Source organism: Ruditapes philippinarum, unplaced genomic scaffold (assembly GCF_026571515.1).
Source record: "Ruditapes philippinarum isolate M1 unplaced genomic scaffold, ASM2657151v2 ctg9152_1_1_1_1, whole genome shotgun sequence".
Lineage (NCBI taxonomy): Eukaryota > Metazoa > Mollusca > Bivalvia > Venerida > Veneridae > Ruditapes > Ruditapes philippinarum.
The window spans coordinates 1319-21254 of record NW_026858539.1 but is presented as its reverse complement, the minus strand read 5'-3'; the positions used below and the strand labels follow the sequence as shown (position 1 = coordinate 21254).

The window sequence follows — 19936 nt, the reverse complement described above, 5'->3', positions numbered from 1 at the left end:
ATTGTCTTAAACTTCAGTGAAGATAAACATGTTAGTAGAGTCTGCATGACAAAAAAATTGTAATGATGAACAATTCACATTTATAACTAAATAAAACGAATCTAATTAATTTCAGAAGATATATTCTTTTGATCATTTGGGATCAGTGATTTAAATACATTTCCGTGTTGAGAACTAAATAATACTACTAAATCTGGTTCTATGGGACATTAGAGGTCTTGAAATTTCCATTATCTCTCATTTACAGAGGGATTTCCAGTTTGCAAGAATTGCAACTACATGTACTAGTATTTGACAATACTAGAAAAATTAATAAACATTCAAACAACAGTTTAAAGGATTGTGACTTAGACAGAGCCCATACAAGAGTAATGGACATCAGTACCTTTCCTAAGAAATATATGAGCAGGGCTCACACTGGCTTTGTAAAAATAATAGCCAACATTTTAACATTTTAAAAAATTATAGCCAAAACTGCGACGGACTTTTTTTAATGGTGCTGTGATTGACAACATACACTGTTGGCTTATGTAATAATTTTATTTTCATCATGTTTTCATATAAATATATCATGGAGGAACAATAACAATAAGTATTGATAGTTATATCTTTTAAATACATTTAACATTTTCAATACCTTCAATCTTATTTAAGGCATTAAGCACATAAGTTTCCTTTAAGCATTATATGAATGACAATAATCATTATAATGCTTCAGTAACTACAAGCACATACATGTATACAGTTTCAATCTGAACATTTCACAATGAGTAAATTAACATTTCAACCTTTTACAATGCACATTTCACAGACAAATATAACAATGATGCTACATTGAACAGTTTCTTTCTCACACAATGTTTATATTATCCTTCTTTTCTTGACATCCACCCACTTCTTAAATGCTAAGTGGAAAGGGAAGTCAAAAGCAGGCTTCCTTATGGAAATCATCATAAGGTTTTCAACAGTTTCTGTTTTAAGACAATTTCTTGTTTTTGTTTTTATCAAATTGTGTCTGCTGAACCCCCTCTCACAATCTACAGTTGAGACAGGGGTAACAAGAAACCTAAGGGCTACATCAGCAAGCCCAGGGAACAGCACATTTTCTGTGATGGCATACTGGCACATGTCATCTACACTATTCATTAAAGTGAATCTCCTGTCATTGGACTTTACAAAGTCAAAAAAATCAAAAGTTTCTGAATGAAGGTTGCTTTCAGGATTTGTTTTCTTAAAAAAACCAGAAATAACATTCACTTCTGTTTCTATTTTCTGTCTGAAATCTGCTTCATCTAACTTGGCAATGACTCTGGGGTCTAAAACATTACTAATTGCTGTAAGGACAGCACTGTCACCTGTTGGATCAAACCTTGTTTTTAGATTGTTTTGAACTTTTTCACAAAATTGAATACAAATATCTCTGGCCTCCTTCCTCTGCTTTTCAGAATCTTTAATTAAATGACTTCCAAATTCAAATTCAAAAATACCTTGGATATCGGACTCAACTGGGGCATTAGGAACAGACTTGAGGAAGGCAGTAATGTTTTCTCCAGAGCCATTTTCAAGAGATTTAATCTTGCAGATTGTATTCTCAAGCAAAGAATAGACAGAAGTGAAATTTATGTCTGATGACTGGTAAGATTTACTCAGGCGACAAAGGTAATGCATGACATCTGACAGAAAATGTGCTGTGTACAAAAATTTGTAAGTTGACAAAGACTTTACAAGACCTGCAGCTTTTGCACTCTTATCAGCTAACAATACAGACAACAAACTACTGTAATTACAAATAACAGCTTGCAAGGCACCATCAAATGAAAGCCATCTGGTATGAAATATTTGTTTTAACTTCAATTTCTGCTTCTGATCTAGAATAACCTGCATATCTTTCAAACAATTGGCATGTTTAGGAGAGTATTCAAAGTATTTATACAATGCATTAACAATTTCCTGAAACTTGACAAGGTACATAATACTGTCGGCTGCACCACCTGAACTAAGTGCAAGCCTGTGAGCTATACAGTGAACTGACAATACACCAGGATTGTGGGTTTTTACTCTCTGAACCACTCCAGACTTGTTCCCTGTCATAACTGCTGCTCCATCAGTTGCTACACCAGCTAACTTAGTACAATCTATACCTCTCTTGGTTAAAAGATCAATTAATGCATCAAAAATGTTCTGGGCTGTGGCACCTTTGTCTAAATGAACAATACCTACAAAATCATTCTTACTTATCATTTTACCCTTTTCTTTCACAAGATACATGACATAAACAATCAAGTTTTGTTTCACACCAATGTCTGTGGACTCATCTAAAGTTACACTGAAATAGGGTGATTTCTTAATTGCATCAACAAGTTCATCAGTAATAACTTCTGAAATTGCCTTCTGAAATTCACTCACAGACGAATTATGTTCATATGATGTATGGTCATCACACTTCAGAGACTTCAGATGGGATGCTCCCTAAAACAATGTAAGATAAAATTAGAAAAAAATACAGCCTAATTTATTAAAAAGTTATTATTTTATACAACACTAATATAGCTATCTAAGTATGAAGACTTAAGTGTATATATACCAGTTTTACAAGTACATTATAAGTTTAGAGAACAATTAATTTATAAATGTTTATAAGAGATTTTGAATCATCTTCTAATCACATGTTATAAATGTATTTCAGCTTGATAGTAATGAATAATGAACCTCTCTCCAGTCTGCTTCATGTGACTTAATCAGTTATTAATTCTATTATAATAAAAGTATGTCCATCTTTCCAGACGAACTCAACAACAAAATTGTCATGTAGTCAGAGTGACCCCTTAATCACCACTCATTATATAGTAAGACAATGAAAAAAAATTAGTTAGTGTACACACCTGCTCTTTACAGAGTTCGTTTAGATCAGTCATTATACTGTTGGGAAGATCATGGGAAGCCATAAAGGCTACATTCTTCATTGCCCCTATCACAGCTGCTTCAGATGATTGTAGTTGTTTGGATCTTGCTGTCTCATATTCTTTTGTTTCCTTCATTATTTCAAGAGCACGTATATGACTATTCTCTAAGTAGCATCTAAGTGTCTTTCTTAAAATTTCTTGAAAGAAAATTTTATGTTTTCATTATTTTAGTGAATTATTTTTCGGCTCAGGTTTACTGTTTCATTTTTTGATATTTGTTTAAATTTTTTATTAAGACTTTAAAAACTTTATCTTTTTTTGAATAGTGTAATCTATGGCATGTTCTTTCCTTACATACTCATAACAACTGTGATATTTTTTTTTTTTTTTTTAATGTAATCCTTTCTTACTATGCACGCACATACTTATTTCTTAATGTGATAATGACTTTTTATTTACAATACCTTACATCTTAAATTGTGATGATTTTAAATGATATCCTTCATTAATGTGATTTATCTTATAATTTGTGATATTTTTTTTTCTTTTATGAAATACCTCTCTATGTCATGCCACCAAATGCTAAGGACCACAATGGAAATAAGAGCTTGCTCTTTTTTGTGTTATCCTTGGTTTTGGGAACATGTCATGGTTTACATAATATAGTATTTATTCATTTATTTATTTATTTATTTATTTATTTGTAATTGTTTTAATCTATATTGTGTTTGTTTATCATGTAACATGTTTACCTTTATGCCGAAATAAATCTATCTATCTATCTATCTATCTATCTCTCCTAATGAATAAAATTAAAAATGCAAATAATTTTTAAGTTAAGATCTACATATCATGTACATCTAAATTAATATCTTTTAAAAGCAGCAAAAAATGTTAAATAAACTACAAATGTATAATCATTGAACTTAATGTTATATTTACTATTGTTTTTTATATGTCGCGAAAACATGTGACAAAGTAAAAAACCGTCTGTTCATTTTATTTCGTTTCGTTTGTTTTAATGTACATTAATGTCTAAGTTACCATTTTTGATACCTAAAGCTTTTTTTTTATTGTCAAACCAACATTCAAAACATTTTATTTCACGAATAGAACATTTGCATCACACGACCATTTTTTAAATGAGGTGTACATAGATCTACTGTAGTTCTAAATATCAACTTACCAACTTTTTTTCCCTTTGGATTTTCATGCGATCGTATGTTTTCAATTTTAAGACTGGAACATCCACTTACAAAAGAATTTACCATCTTGGCATTTCTACACACTGTGCAAAACATTAATTTATTTTTGGCGTCATATTCTAGCCAGTCTCTAGTGTGCTTCCATTCTGGCCTGAATTTCCTGATTATTTTCTCATTTTGTTTAGGTAATTTAACTTCAACACTTTTATCTAACTGCCTTTCTTCGTAAGAACAAATTTCTCCATTATTTACATCAACCTTATTTTCAGCACTATCACTTTGTAACTCACGATCTTTACAAAATCCAAATGCACTTAATTTCCTAACTTTCAAGTCACTTTTTAGTGGCGATAACTTACGTTTAGGACGACCCATTTTGACAGAAAAAGGATCACTAATTCGGATTGTCCACATTTTACCTTTATATTGTTAATATTTTTTGAGTAAATTATCATTGTTTTTCACTGGCGATTCAATCAGACACCCTTGTACAATAATTTGTTTAAAAGATGAAATAATTGTAATTAGACCAATTTACGGGCAGTTCGATTAAAGTATCAACATGAATATGAAGGCCGATGCTAATTAACTTTAATTGTTTTATTGATATACCGCAAATCGGTATATTTTTAAAGTACCCCTGCTATTTGTTTGTCACGCCCGAAATACACGCCTCTGGCGATAACAATCAACATAATAATCGACACGTGTTATTAATAAACACCGCTACTGCAGTAGAGGTATGCAACCTTTATCGATTTTCACACTTCGCTACAATTATGAGCGCCGAAAAAAAATATGGAGGATGATTATAAAATAATCGCCAGTTTCTTTCGCCAAAATGAAAAAATATTCGCCATCTTTATAAAATAATCGCAAATGGCGACCATGGCGACTGACAGCGTGAGCCCTGTATGAGTATAGACAAAAATTACATAATCTTCATATTTTCCTTGTGAAAATTTACTCTCACCTGAAGAGAATTCAATTTTTGAACTTGATCCTGAATCAGGGCTCTAAGAGGGGAGACAACTATTGTAACACCACCAGACACAAGGGCTGGTAACTGGTAACAAAGACTTTTCCCACCTCCTGAAATATGAGATAAAAAATTTCACTATACACGATGTATCTGGCAATAATGTAGTCCTTAACACCTTACCAGTCTTACAGTCAGATAGGTGTTCCTTATATTTCATTTTTCATATACTAGTGACAGTTTAGCCAGTTTTAACCAGTGTTACGATGATGCATAGGTGAGTAAGATAGCATCCACAAAGTTTCAGATAGTCAAACTTTATTCTAGTTCTGTAGTTTAACTCTAATAAAGAAATTTTCTGTGCTAAAACTCAGATCTCAAGTATTTGATTGGTCAATAACCAGCAATAACCAACATGTATATTCTTTTAGGGTTTTACTACAAGGTCCATGCATATATATTGATTGCAAAATACTAAAGAAAGCTTGTGTTGCAATTTGTTTGATGTCAAGCTACATATACTCATAACTTTAGTGGCCTATAGGTACGTGGACTAGAAACAACCACTTCCCTTATTGTGGTAATCATGTTAGCTCACATAAATGTATGACAAAATTAATGTAAATATTTTCTTTACCTGTTGGCATAAGAACAAATGTATCATTCTGGAGAAGAGCAGCATTGCAAGCTTCTAGCTGATGACGTCTAAATTTCTGAAGACCAAACACCATGTTAAATACTTTCACCATTTCTCGACTGTGGTCAAATGCATAACCAGCATATTCATTATTCTCTTCAGGAGTTTCTTTGACTAAACTTGTTGAATTTCTTGCTGATCCTATCATGAACAGAAGATTCTTATTTTCATGATGTCCAATTACTGTAACCCAATTTATATTCGCGAATACAAATTTTCGCGTTTTGCCGAGGTCGGACATATTCGCGAATATTAATTTCCGCGTTTTCTTGAATCTCGACAAAAAATATTCGCGGATTGGAAAGTCCGATGGGGCCGTAAAATCCATTAGCCGACTATTAATCTTCAATAATTTAGGTCATTATTGGTGTCTTAAATGGGATTAACAATACGCTAGCCTTATATTGTATTGGTAAGTGAATTGTGATCAAAATTCAGCAACACATTTTCTCTATATATGTACATGTACGCATCGTTCGTCTTCATTTCTAAACATGTCGTTATTTCTATAACATATTTATATTTTGTACCCACCGTTTATTTAGAAAAGTCTTTAAGAAATTCAATTTAAGCGTTTCATAAAAAATACCTTCTCCAATCAGGGATCGAACCCACGCCGAGAAAATTATGTTATAATACAGGCTGTTAAGTTTGACGGGTAAAAATCGATACTAGTATGAAACCATTTTGTATTTCACTGTTTGTAATTATGTACACCCAATACCCTTTTGTGATGCTCGATAGGGTTATACCACCTTTGTCTTAACAATTCACTCAAACAATTATTTTATAGGATCAAAAAATCAATAGCCTTTTGTGATGCTCGATAGTTTTCCCACTTTTGTCAAACGATTTATTCAAACATTTATTATTATATTTAATAGTATTAAAATGTGGATGTTTATTTTTATTGCTATATTGACATAGAGTTCTTTTGATATTTATAAAATAGTAGTAGTTTACTTAGTTTGTGTTTTTATTGCTTTATGGCAATATTCATAACAATTCATTACTTCCTAACAGGTGCCCGTAAAATTCGAATATGTCCGGTCAAGTAGCTTTGCATGAACAACGTCTAAAATAAAAATTTCTCTCCAATTTATTCGCGAAATCGTGCGGACTTATTCGCGCAAACAAATATTCGCGCTTCGTAGCCATCCGCGAATAAAGCGAATATTAATTGGTCGCGAATATTCGTTGGGTTACAGTAGTTGTAAATGTATGTATTTTGAATATGCAATGCATTGTAAAATTGGATCCTATATGATAACCCAAATTATTTTTGTTGCTTTATTTATAAGAAAAGATTATGCATTAATAATTAAGATATCTATGTTTGCAGTTGGGTTTTAATTCATCTCATTTACATAAAGCTCATAAGGCAGTTTGGTAGCTGTACTGGTTGGGAAAAACCAAGTGACCATCTGTATAGTATCAGATACACTAGTGCATTATCAGACTGATACCGGAGCAGGCTTAAGAGTAAAAGATTTTCCAATGTTGACAAAAAATATTTAATGACTAAATATTCATTACCCAATCAGAATGACCTCTATACAACAATCCGGTACTACTTTCAAACTTAGATATTGGCTTCCAGCTGGGAAATGGACATAAATCTCTTACATCCAAACATCTTTTATGAATGACAATGAAAGAGAATTATGCATAATAAATCATGAATATAAAATAAAACAACCCACCGATGGAATGTCTTGAATTCTTTAACACTGAAATCTGAGGTAAACTTTCTTGCGATGACACAATCTGGTTAAAGTCTTCATCATCATCATCAAATTCATCAATTAATTCATCCTTTGAATAATCCTCAACTGAATAGCTAACATTATCTCCATTTACACCATTATTTCTAGACTGGTTCGCTGTCTGTTTAGTCGGTACAGACTGGTTAGCAATGTTGTAACCAAAATCAAATTCCTCAGCCATGTTAAAATTCATTTCTTCATCAATACTATCGAACATGTCCGGTTCACAGTCACCTGAATTAACAACAGATGTCGATTGTCTGACACAGTTCTGGTGTGATATGATTGGTCTGTTAGGAGAAATAAATGATGCGTCGGAAGAAATGTTCATCACATTATTTGATTTATTGAAATTTATTTTTGGAGTATTTTCAGGGTAGTTTCGTACACTATTTTTCTGACTTAAACATAATGGGGTTGATTTTGGTCTAGGAAATGACACAGGGGTGGAGGTAGTGCTTGATGTGTTAGAAACATCGAGTGATCCATTCATTGAATGTTTATTAAATCGGGACATGAAATTTACATGTGTTTGAGTCAAGAGAGCATCTTCCTCAAAGAAACTGTCACCACATGGAATTGGCGATCCCAGTTTACCACCATTGTTTGATAAACGTGAGGTAGCTGATGGTTTTTGTACTGTACTGGTGATAGGTTGCTGACAAACTTTGTTCAAACTCACAGGAGTCAAAGTCTTCTGTCTATACTGTACTGTATTGTCTACTGTCCTGACAGAATCGTGTTGAACTAAAGGTTTTTTATCTCCAAACTGAATGGTCTGTTTCTGAAATAGATCTGCAGTGCCAGCCTGCTGTTTTAAACCTGACCTGAAAAACATAGATGAAGAAATTATGTTGACTTTTTCTTAAATCCAAAGCCTCCCCATTTAGTTCACTTACCTTGTTATACAATATACTTATCATCGAACAACATATAAAATCATCTAAATATACATGTAGAATCCTCTCCTATTTTCTCTATTCTAATATTAAATAAGTTCAAATTATGAAGTTTTTGTTAAACTAATTTACAGATTTCAAGATAATTCAAATAACTGGTAATACTGACTTTTCTTTAAGACGAATTAGAAAACTTAAGATTAGAAACAATAAGTTTTTAGTCCATACTTAAAACCTTGACCACTGGGGCTTAACTTGATCTAAACATTGTTAAACTATTTCTTTATAGAGAACTAGGATAACTTAATGTTAGATTAGGATTCCTGTGATCTGAGATGTTTAACAAAATGAAATCCATGCCTACCTTTTTAAAAGAAGGTCTTGAACATGACGGAAGTTACTTTTAAAACATGACATCATATCTGCAACAGTCATGTGACCAACAAGCTCACAGATTTCATCTGTGACTTTCAGAAGCTTGATCTGTAACTCAGTGAGATCAATGTCAGTTGAACACTTCACCGATTGTGTATCTGGGCAAGATTCTTTGTTTTCTTCTACTTTAATAAAAAAGATGAATAATTATAAATAGAAGTATTAAACTTGTTTTCCTTAAGCAAATCAAAATGTCTATAGACAAATACAAGAAACAAGAGCTGTCTGTAAGACAGTATGCTCCACTATTCTCAACACTTTACAAGAAAATAAGACATTGGATAGTGTAGAAATTAAGAGGCAGATTTCATTAAAAACAAAAACAAAACAAAAACAAACAAGAGGGCCATGATGGCCCTAGATCGCTCACCTGAATTATCAAACTCATCCAAACAATTACCTAGACAAGCATTCTGACCAAGTCTCATGACAGGTGAGTCAAAAATGTGACCACTACAGTGTTAACAAGGATTATCCATATTTGAGCAGTGCGGCCTAGTTTTTTACCCAGGTGACACATATTCAAACTTGACCTAGAAATCATCAAAACAAACTTTCAGACCAATTTCCAGGATACTTGGATCAAAACAGTAGCAACTAGAGTGTTAACAAGATTTTTCTATTTTTAGCTCCGGTGACCTAGTTTCACATGCGATTTCGAACTCATCCAAGCAATTACCTAGACAAGCATTCTGACCAAGTTTGATGATAATGGAGTCGAAAATGTGACCACTAGAATGTTAACAAGGTTTACCCATATTTGGGCGGTGTGACCTAGTTTTTCATCCAAGATGACCCATGTTCGATCTTGACTTAGAAATCATCAAAACAAACTTTCAGACCAATTAACAGAATATTTGGATCACAACAGTAGCCACTAGAGTGTTAACAAGATTTTTCTATTTTTAGCTCCTGTGACCTAGTTTTTCATCCGAGATGTCCCATGTTCGATTTGTTCCAGCAATGACCTAGACAAGTTTCCTGACCAAGTTTGATGACAATTGAGTCAAAATTGTGACCACTAGAGTGTTAACAAGGTTTTTCTATTTTTAGCTCCTGTGACCTAGTTTTTCATCCGAGATGACCCATGTTCGAACTCATCCGAGTTATTACCTAGACAAGCATCTTGATCAAGTTTGATGATGATTTATGCAAAAATGTGACCGCTAAAGTGTTAACAAGGTTTTTCTATTTTTAGCTCCAGTGACCTACTTTTTCTTCCGAGATGACCCATGTTCGAACTCATCCAAGCTATCAACTAGATAAGCATCCTGACCAAGTTTGATGATGATTGATGCAAAAATGTGACCGCTAGAGTGTTAACAAGGTTTTTCTATTTATAGCTCCGGTGACCTAGTTTTTCATCAGAGATGACCCATATTCGAACTCATCCGAGCTATTATCTAAACAAGCATCCTGACAAAGTTTGATGATGATTGGGTCAAAAATGTGACCACTAGAGTGGTCACAAGGTTTTTTCTATTTTTTAGCTCCTGTGACCTAGTTTTTCATCAGAGATGACCCATGTTCGAACTCATCCAAGCAATTGACTAGACAAGCATTCTGACCAAGTTTGATGATGATTGGTTCAAAAAATGTGACCACTAGAGTGTTCACAAGGTTTTTCTATTTATAGCTCCTGTGACCTACTTTTTCATCCGAGATGACCCATGTTCGAACTCATCCGAGCTATCACCTAGACAAACATCCTGACCAAGTTTGATTGAAGATTGGGTCAAAAATGTGACCTCTAGAGTGTTCACAAGGTTTTTCTATTTTTAGCTCTTGTGACCTAGTTTTTCATCTGAGATGACCCATGTTCGAACTCATCCGAGCTTTCAACTAGATAAGCATCCTGACCAAGTTTGATGATGATTGAGGCAAAAATGCGACCGCTAGAGTGTTCACAAGCAATTGTGGACGGCCGGACGGACGACGGACATTCATCGATCCTAAAAGCTCACCCTGAGCAAGCTCAGGTGAGCTAAAAAAAACATGATATAGTGAAAAGTCTTCGATAGTGACCCTGGTATTTTTTACCAAAATTTTTTTTTATGTTCACAAAGGGCCATAATTTAGCCAAACTCCATTTCAATGTTATGGGTCTTCAAAAGTGACAATTATGATCCAAAAGGCATGAATTTAGGTTAAGGTGAATTAGAATATGTACATTAGTTTTGAAGATTGATATTGCATTCAAAATTTAAGTAATGAAGATTGATATTGCATTCAAAAATATTATTAGGAATTTTCTAAGATCACAAAGGACTATTTATCTGTCAAAATTCAAATCAGAGTCATAATGCCTTGGACAGTGATAATTATGATCTCAGACATGTGTGAAGTTACAATATGGTATTCATATAAGCTTGCTATATACCAAGTTTAATTACAATATCTTATTCCCATATTGCATTTACATAAGTCCCTGCTATTCCTTTAGATTTGTATTCATGTTTACAAATGACTGGTGCATTATTACAATAATTGAGCTAAAAAACCCTAATTAGTTTCTTTACTTCAACTGGTGTATATGATAATAATGATTTTCAACAATTTGTTTCTCATTGAATTCTGTATTGATGTACATGAAGCTTATAATGAAGCAGTGTCTATTCTAGGCTTTGAAAAACAGCAGGAATTTTTATCGTGAAGTGAGAATTTATTACATTTGTTGATTTTTTTTCTTCTTTCTTTGTAAAATGTCCCCCCTGTCTCTGAAAAAATAAAAGGGAATTCTAAGATAATGAGTCAATCCCCCCATCCCCTCTCATGGAATACACACAGATGAAGAATATTAAGAAGCAACTAAACCTGCTGTCTTATTTCCTGTACTTTTATCTTCATCATCCGAGAATTCTAGCGTCCGTCTTTTCTTATGTTTAGGTGCAATAATTTCATCATCATCATCACTCTCTTCAATCACATCATCTGTCTTTACAACGGGGGACTAAAATGTAATAGTAAAACAAATTTTAAAATGGTTTGCTTGGTAAGAGTTTACTGTCATTTTGTAAGTCTATATTATCTAGCACCAGGCTACTACCTTTCAAGTCTTCCTACATTCTGTACCAGTTCTAACATTTTAAATATGCAAGTAACTCATTTCTGGTTCACATGTATCATATAATGTTGTAAACCAAATAAATAATTTGGAAAATGGTGGCAGGTTCCTTTTTGAAGGTGAACACTAAATGACTATGGCTATCAAAGGAAAACAACTTATTTGGTGATTTTACTATAAAAGTTTGATTGCAATTTAGTAGGAAACAAGGGAGGTATTGCACACATGATATTAGTAAGCATAAACACTCCTGGCCCTGATCCTTGTCAATAACCAATTCATGTTACTTTTCAACATCATGGGCTTTGTATTGGTTAACAAGTATGTAAATTATACAGAACGGGAAAATAAAATTATATTTTAATTGACTTAAGCATTACAAAATCATCATCGTTAAACAATGAAAAGAAAAACATACATATACTTGGTATGACATGGAAGAAAATACATTTAATGAATGGAATAATATATTATAAATCCATTGGTACAGGTACAACTTAAAAGAGATCCAACTTTAGGCTAACCTTGTTTAGGCTAACAGATAGACAGTTCAATTAAATGTACTTCATGTAAAGAGAGCATAAATCTTTTTAGAAAAATTCTAAATCCTATAATCCAGCTCTTTCAGGATTTTGATTATTCAATGGCCAAGTGTAGCTCTAAAACAATATGGGCCATATTCTGATATACATGTATAATAAAGACTAAATGGAAACCAATAACTATCAAACCTTTTTTCTGCTTGACAGACTTTTCTTAAAAGCCGGTGAATCTGGTGCAGCAGCATCAAAATCATCAAAGTCGTCATCACATTCATCATTAAATGATGAGAATAGATCAGACACATTATTCATTTTCCAATTATTTTCCATTTCATCAGATTTCCTCTTGATTCCTTTCATCTCGGACCTTTGTAAAGGCTGAACATTGCTCTTCTCAGGAGACCTAAATCAAAGTAGAATTAAGTTATTTATTGTGGGATACTTCTTTAAAACAAAACTGGATTTCAAATGAAGTAAAAGTATCAAGCATCTTATAAAATGTAGAGTTTTTTTTTTGTAATTTAATGAAGGGCAAAGTTCCTACATTACATAGCATTAGTTACAGTATATAAAATATTGATCATCTGTGTGGAGAAATATCAGCTACTGGTTAATATATAAAATATTATTTACCTGTGTGGGGCTATTGCAGCTACTGGTTTAGGTTTGGCTTGAGTTGTAAAACATGTTATAGACTGCTGCACAGTATTGGCCTGTAAAAGGAATTTCAGTATTAAACAAGGTTCATCATCATCATTTAGACAAATAAATTACATTTGTACTCCTAATAATATTAAACTGCCCTTAGTTTCAATATGGCTGTTAATTACTTTCTGTATAAACTAGAACTATCACTAAATGTAAGTAATACCCCCACAAGACTACTTCGAAAATGAGGATGTTACTAGTAACAGAATACCTTGTAAAAGAATTGAAATATAGAGTTATGGTTGTGGGCAATTAAAGATAGTTGTGGTTCTTGTATGTTGCATTTCCTTTCAATGTGGTTGGCCATTGATGAAGTTTTATTGAATTACTCTGTAATAAGTCCAGAAAGACAAGGAAAAGGAACAAAGGGCAATAACTCTATAAATACTGAAGATGGAGTTATAGTTCTTGTGCACTGCACTTCCTCTTATTGTGCTTGACCATTGTATGAAGTTGTTTTGAATTCCAACCAGTATGTTTTAAGTAATGCTCCGGATAAGGAAAAGTATCAAAGGGCAGTAACTCTGTATTTTGTCAAAATGGAGTTATGGCTCATGTGCACTGCACTTCCTTTTAATGTCCTTGACAACTGTATGAAGTTGTATTAAATTCCAAACAGTAGTTTTCAAGTTATGCTCTGGACAAGGAAAAGTAACAAAGGGCAATAACTCTGTAATTAGTCAAGATGGAGTTATGGTTCTTGTGCACTGCACTTCCTCTCAATGTGATTGACCATTGTATGAAGTTATATTGAATTTCAACCATTAGTCTTCAAGTTATGCTCCGGACAAAAAAAGCAATGGAAAAGTAACAAAGGGCAATAACTCTGTAATTAGTCAAGATGGAGTTATGGTTCTTGTGCACTGCACTTCCCCTTATTGTGCTTGACCATTGTATGAAGTTGTTTTGAATTCCAACCAGTAGTCTTCATATCATGCTCTGGACAAGGAAAAGTAACAAGGGCAGTAACTCTGTAATAAGTCAAGATGGAGTTATGGTTCTTGAGCACTGCACTCCCTCTCAATGTGCTTGACCATTGTATGAAGTTATAATGAATTCCAACAATTAGTCTTCAAGTTATGGCCCGGACAAAAGAAAGCAATGGAAAAGTAACAAAGGGCAATAACTCTGTAATTACTTTAGATAGAGTTATGGTTCTTGTGCACTGCACTTCCCCTTATTGTGTTTGGCAATTGTATGAGGTTGTTTTGAATTCCAACCAGTAGTTTTCAAGTTATGCCCCGGACAAGGAAAAGTAACAAAGGGCAATAACTCTGTAATTAGTCAAGATAGAGTTATGGTTCTTGTGCACTGCACTTCCTATCAATGTGCTTGACGATTGTATTAAGTTATAATGAACTCCAACAATTAGTCTTCAAGTTTATGCGTCTGGACAAAAGAAAGCAATGGAAAAGTAACAAAGGGCAATAACTCTGTAATTACTTTAGATAGTTACGGTTCTTGTGCACTGCACTTCCCCTTATTGTGTTTGACAATTGTATGAAGTTGTTTTGAATTCCAACCAGTAGTTTTCAAGTTATGCCCTGGACAAGGAAAAGTAACAAAGGGCAATAACTCTGTAATTAGTCAAGATAGAGTTATGGTTCTTGTGCACTGCACTTCCTATCAATGTGCTTGACCATTGTATGTAGTTATATTGAATTCCAACCATTAGTCTTCAAGTTATGCTCCTCAAGGAAAATGCAATGGACGTCTGGACCGACCGACCATGGGTTGACTCCTATATACCCCCCCAAACTTTGTTTTTGGGAGTATAATAAATAATTTCTAGTATTGCATGTACTAGTAATACCCACTGTTTGTTTATCTTTAAAAAAAAATATCTAAAAAATATTTAAAAAGAAAAGAAATGTATACCTTTTTGGGCTTGACTGTTTCAATTTTACTATGTAAAACTTTGTTTGTCTGTATGGTAGGTTTGGAACAGGATAAAAACATGATATCATCATCAGCACTGTTGTTACATTCCTGTCTATTCAAGTTATTTACCGAGGCTAGACTTACAGGCTTGAGTTTATCCAACCCTGTATTTACAGTGTTACTTGTTGCAAGCACATTGTTGGGTGGTGAAGGTTTATTCAAACTGAGACTTCCTCCTGGCTTTTTAAACTTAAACCTCCTAAAATAGTGAATGAAATTACTTAAAGTGAACCACACAGCAATAAAATAAATCTTAATTCTATAAAAAAATCTCTTAAGTTTAGAATGATAATAAGCTTACATTGTATTTAAGCTACACATTTTTTGCAAAGTCTAAATTAGTAACAAGAGCAGCATTAGGAGCTGTGTGCTCCACTTTTCTCAGTACTTGATAGTATGATGAAAGCAATGTTTAACAGGGGCATAATTTTGATAAAAACTGTTTGGCAGAAATTTTTGTCTTGATATTCAGTAAGTATTTCAAGTGTGAAGTGAATACCTAAGATGGCTTTTGAGAAAATTATGAAATTTTTAACAAAATAAAGAAATAATTAAGGAAGAATCTCCTTCAGGGTTATCTGTCCTTTTAAACTACATTCAAGTTTTAATTGAGAACAATTAGTCCAATTTTAAAGTGAATATCTTTAATAGTTTTTGAGAAATTAACCCTATCAGAACTTTCATATGGGCAAAAAAAATTAAGTAAAAAAGAGGCAAAACTTGGCAAAATGTAATTTTACGATTACCTGCCCTGTTTATATTACAGTGTATATCACGTTGTCATAGTAAACCAAATTTAAGTGTACAGCTTTAGTAGTTTCTGAGCAAATCAACCTTAATCTATTACCTATAAAAGTTCAGCGACCTTGACCTTTGACCTCAAAATCAGTGTGATGGGTAGAAATCATCATGGGTATATCCACATTAAAACTGATCAAAAAAGTCAACTAAAACTGGTTGCCAACACTGATGCCAACGAGTGGGTCATGACAATAACTTCACTTTACTTCTTCAAAAAGTGGATCTAAAAATTTTTGACTTAAAGAATGTTCCTTTGTTTATAGCAAACAGAGATAACATTGTACAAACTAAGAAATTAATCATTTGACTTGGACAGAATTACAATTATTGTGTTAATTAGCATTGCCAACTTAAAATTATCAGTTTATTTCAATGGGTTCGTTTTTTATGCAAAACATTTTATAAGTAAGTTTTCACAAGAAAAAATATGTAATAACTTTAAGGCTGTACAAGTGCATTAGATCTCACAAATGAATCCCTGAATTTAATTTTAAGCAATAATAATGAAATTTTTTTCATTGATGTAGTTGTACAAATCACAAATGTAAAAGAACTTAAATGTTTAAATCTTTCAAAATTAAATACAGAAAACACTATTTTCCTACCCTTTTGTAGTAATGCTGTTACTCATTTTTCTTTCTTTACTACTACTTTTAATTCTTCTCTGAAAAAAAATAAAAAAATAAAAGATGATGGGTTTTTTTTGGACAAATGTTTTAGAACTTTTCTTTAGAAAATAAGTTATCTATATATAGCCAGTTTAAAATCAGAAAAGTTTTAAGGTGTCCAGTTATATGTAGCTCATTAGGTAGAGTGTTGAACTGTGAATCGGGCGATCCGGGTTCAATTCCTGTACGGTGCAATTCACTTTCCTCGTGATTGACCATGAAATCCTTTCTACTGTCATTCGCACTGTACCTCTGCTCTGGCAAGTACAGAAGTAATCAATTCCTTGCGAAAGTGAAGACAACTAGTACTGGTAAACTGTTTTACATCATGCCCTGGAAGGATGAGGTGGCTGAACTGTGCTCTGGTAAATTCAATGTGGCTTACTGCCGTGATCCAGAGTGATAACTACCAACACCACAAAAGTACAGATGGGCTGACTGTTACTTCTGGTTCACTGACATATTACAGTGAAGACTGTCATATATGACTTTCCAAGGGATATTAACCAAAAAAGGTCACACATGACTAGGGGTCTCTTAATACAGTAGCAAGGAAAATTGAAATTTTAAAACAATCTATAAATATACCATTGTGTACTTTGAAATATAAAATATAAACAGATTATGAGATATCACATTTTCCGTGCATTTATGCAAAAACTCAGATAAATAATTAATGCTACTTGCACTGTTGCCAGACAATATTTTTAGCTTTTACTGAAAACCGTTTTCTGCTATTTTTAAACAGATTGTCACTCTATCATTTGTAGGTCAATGTTCAGATGCCAATATCTTAGTTTCCAAGTCAAATTTTGGTAAACAAACTTAATGAAACTAATAAATGGAACATAATTATATCAAATTAATATTTAGAAAATGGGGCTTTAAGGGTACTCAAACAAATTAAAATCAAAAGTAATGCCCATAAGCGAGTCTAGGGAAGTCTGTAACAGACTTCTTCTAGAAGCTTGTGGCCTCTCAATTTTATGTTAAACAAAGTAAACGCCTATAAATAAATATCTCAGCTTTAGACATTGTAGTTTCACCTAAGAAGAATTACTTGTGTTTTGTTATATATCGCTAGGCAGAGATGGAAAATTCCACAATTTAGAGAGAACCCAATGCAGGACGAGTAGAAAAATGTTGCCAGAACATTGGATTTAAAGCTTCTCGTCCTGCAGGACAAGTGACTCTGAAAAATAATTTTTGATGCCTGCCGGTAGTTCATATTTACAAATTACAATGTATGTGAAATTCCAGGGTGAGTCATTATTTAACCCAGTGGCACGATTTATTAGCTTTAATAGATGTCCAAAAAGCAATGCTGCATATTTAAGCTGTTGGTACTGTAGATTTCCACAGACATGAAGATGTAAATTTTGTTTTTCCTAGATGAGTCAATACCATCTAAATACTTTACTCACAGGAGAGGATCAATTTCGACACATAGAGTATGATTTAGATAAATTTTATGGAGCACCACAAGGTGATGCTTCCTACAAAATATATATCTAAGCTCACGGCATTGTATTTCTGAGAATACTTGGGAAAAAAATTTATGTTTATCCATGTTTAGCTCAGGTAAGTTACTTATGCATCAAGCTTATGCCTATTTTTTTGTAACTTAAGTAGAGATTCACCAAAGGATCATCCCAAATCCACTACAAGAGACACATTGCCATCACAAAAGCTAAAAATATTAACACATTGAAATATTTATAATACTTTAATTTTTGTCCATTTTGTTAACATCATTGATTTGAAATCTTTATTTATATAATTATATAAATATATATAAATATCATACATGTACATGTAGTTCTATATACTTCACAATCCAAAGCATCACATGATTTGCTTATTACTTACAAAAGATCCTTAAATATTTTTTTTTTCCAAAATGAGACAAATAAGCTTCATTTTGTCATACAAGACTAATTATTAAGCAACAAAAAATAAAAGTATGGGATACTGGTATAATATTATAAGTATTTGTACATGAAAATTTATAAGCTTTGTCAAAATGTTTATTGACCACTTCACACCAGTACTAGTGCCTTGACAATTGGTCCAGTAATATTCACATAAACCATTTCCTTGGCTAAAGGTTTTTTTGTGTGGCCCTATTGATGACAGATATTGAGTCAAGTTCCCAATGCCAAAAAAGTTTAACCCCCCCCCCCAATTTCACGGAGAAAATTCGCGATCCAGGTAAAAAATAAATAAAACAAGATATGTTTGTAAAACATGTATGCCCCCTATCAGCAGCCAATTAGTCATGTGATAAGGTTATTATGACTTCTGACCCAGTGATCAAACAATTAATAAGGGTTATCAAGTATCTACTGGTCATGACCTTAACCTTTGACCCCTTGACCCAAAACTCAATAGGGGTCATCTGCTGGTCACGACCAATCATCATACAAAGTTTGAAGTTCCTAGGCCTAAGGGTTTTTAGTTAATTGATCGGAAACCGTTTTAACATACAAGGTCAATGTGACCTTGACCTTTGACCCCTTGACCCCAAAATCAATAGGTCATCTGCTGGTCATGACCAATCACCATACCATGTTTGAAGTTCCTAGGCCAAAGGGTTCTTAAGTTATTGATTTGAAAGTATTTTTACCTACAAGGTCAAAGTGACCTTGCCCTTTGACCCCTTAACCCCAATATCAATAGGGGTCATCTACTGATCATGACCAATAATCATACCAAGTTTGAAGTTCCTAGGCCTAAGGGTTCTTTAGTTATTGATCGGAAACCGTTTTTACCTAAGAGGTCAATGTGACCTTGACCTTTGACCCCTTGACCCCAAAATCAATAGGGGTCATCTACTAATCATGACCAATCACCATATCAAGTTTGAAGTCCCTAGGCCTAAGGGTTCTTTCGTTATTGATCGGAAACCGTTTTTACCTACAAAGTCAATTTGACCTTGACCTTTGACCCCTTAACCCCAAAATCAATAGGGGTCATCTGCTGGTCATGACCAATCACCATACCAAATTTGAAGTTCCTAGGCCTAAGGGTTCTTTCGTTATTGATCGGAAATCGTTTTTACCTACAAGGTCAATGTGACCTTGACCTTTGACCCCTTAACCCCAAAATCAATAGGGATCATCTGCTGGTCATGACCAATCACCATACCAAGTTTGAAGTTCCTAGGCCTAAGGGTTCTTTTGTTATTGATCAGAAACAGTTTTTACCCAAGAGGTCAATGTGACCTTGACCTTTGACCCCTTGACCCTAAAATCAATAGGGGTCATCTACTGATCATGACCAATCACCATACCAAGTTTGAAGTTCCTAGGCCTTAAAGTTCTTTAGT

General features: G+C 33.4%; 2 protein-coding genes across 2 annotated transcripts in view; both read right to left on the bottom strand.

The window, feature by feature from the left end:
- Window positions 1-17014, bottom strand: part of LOC132753541 (recQ-like DNA helicase BLM) — a 32935-nt gene extending 15921 nt beyond the window's left edge. Inside the window, exons 1-9 of the mRNA XM_060744017.1 lie at window positions 16546-17014; window positions 15077-15338; window positions 13124-13203; window positions 12680-12893; window positions 11699-11834; window positions 8814-9006; window positions 7488-8377; window positions 5725-5925; window positions 5082-5200 (exon numbers count right to left, since the gene is read on the bottom strand). Of these exons, the coding sequence (XP_060600000.1) occupies window positions 5082-5200; window positions 5725-5925; window positions 7488-8377; window positions 8814-9006; window positions 11699-11834; window positions 12680-12893; window positions 13124-13203; window positions 15077-15338; window positions 16546-16571 (2121 nt within the window). The 5' untranslated portion in view covers window positions 16572-17014. The remainder of the gene's footprint in view (window positions 1-5081; window positions 5201-5724; window positions 5926-7487; window positions 8378-8813; window positions 9007-11698; window positions 11835-12679; window positions 12894-13123; window positions 13204-15076; window positions 15339-16545) is intronic.
- LOC132753540 (zinc finger protein 862-like) lies at window positions 409-3063 on the bottom strand. Its single transcript, XM_060744016.1, has 2 exons — window positions 2883-3063; window positions 409-2469 (listed from the first exon to the last, which is right to left on the bottom strand). The coding sequence occupies exons 1-2, from the start codon at window positions 3036-3038 to the stop codon at window positions 862-864; spliced, it is 1764 nt and encodes a 587-aa protein (XP_060599999.1). The 5' UTR covers window positions 3039-3063; the 3' UTR covers window positions 409-861.
- Window positions 17015-19936: the final 2922 nt, after the last annotated feature.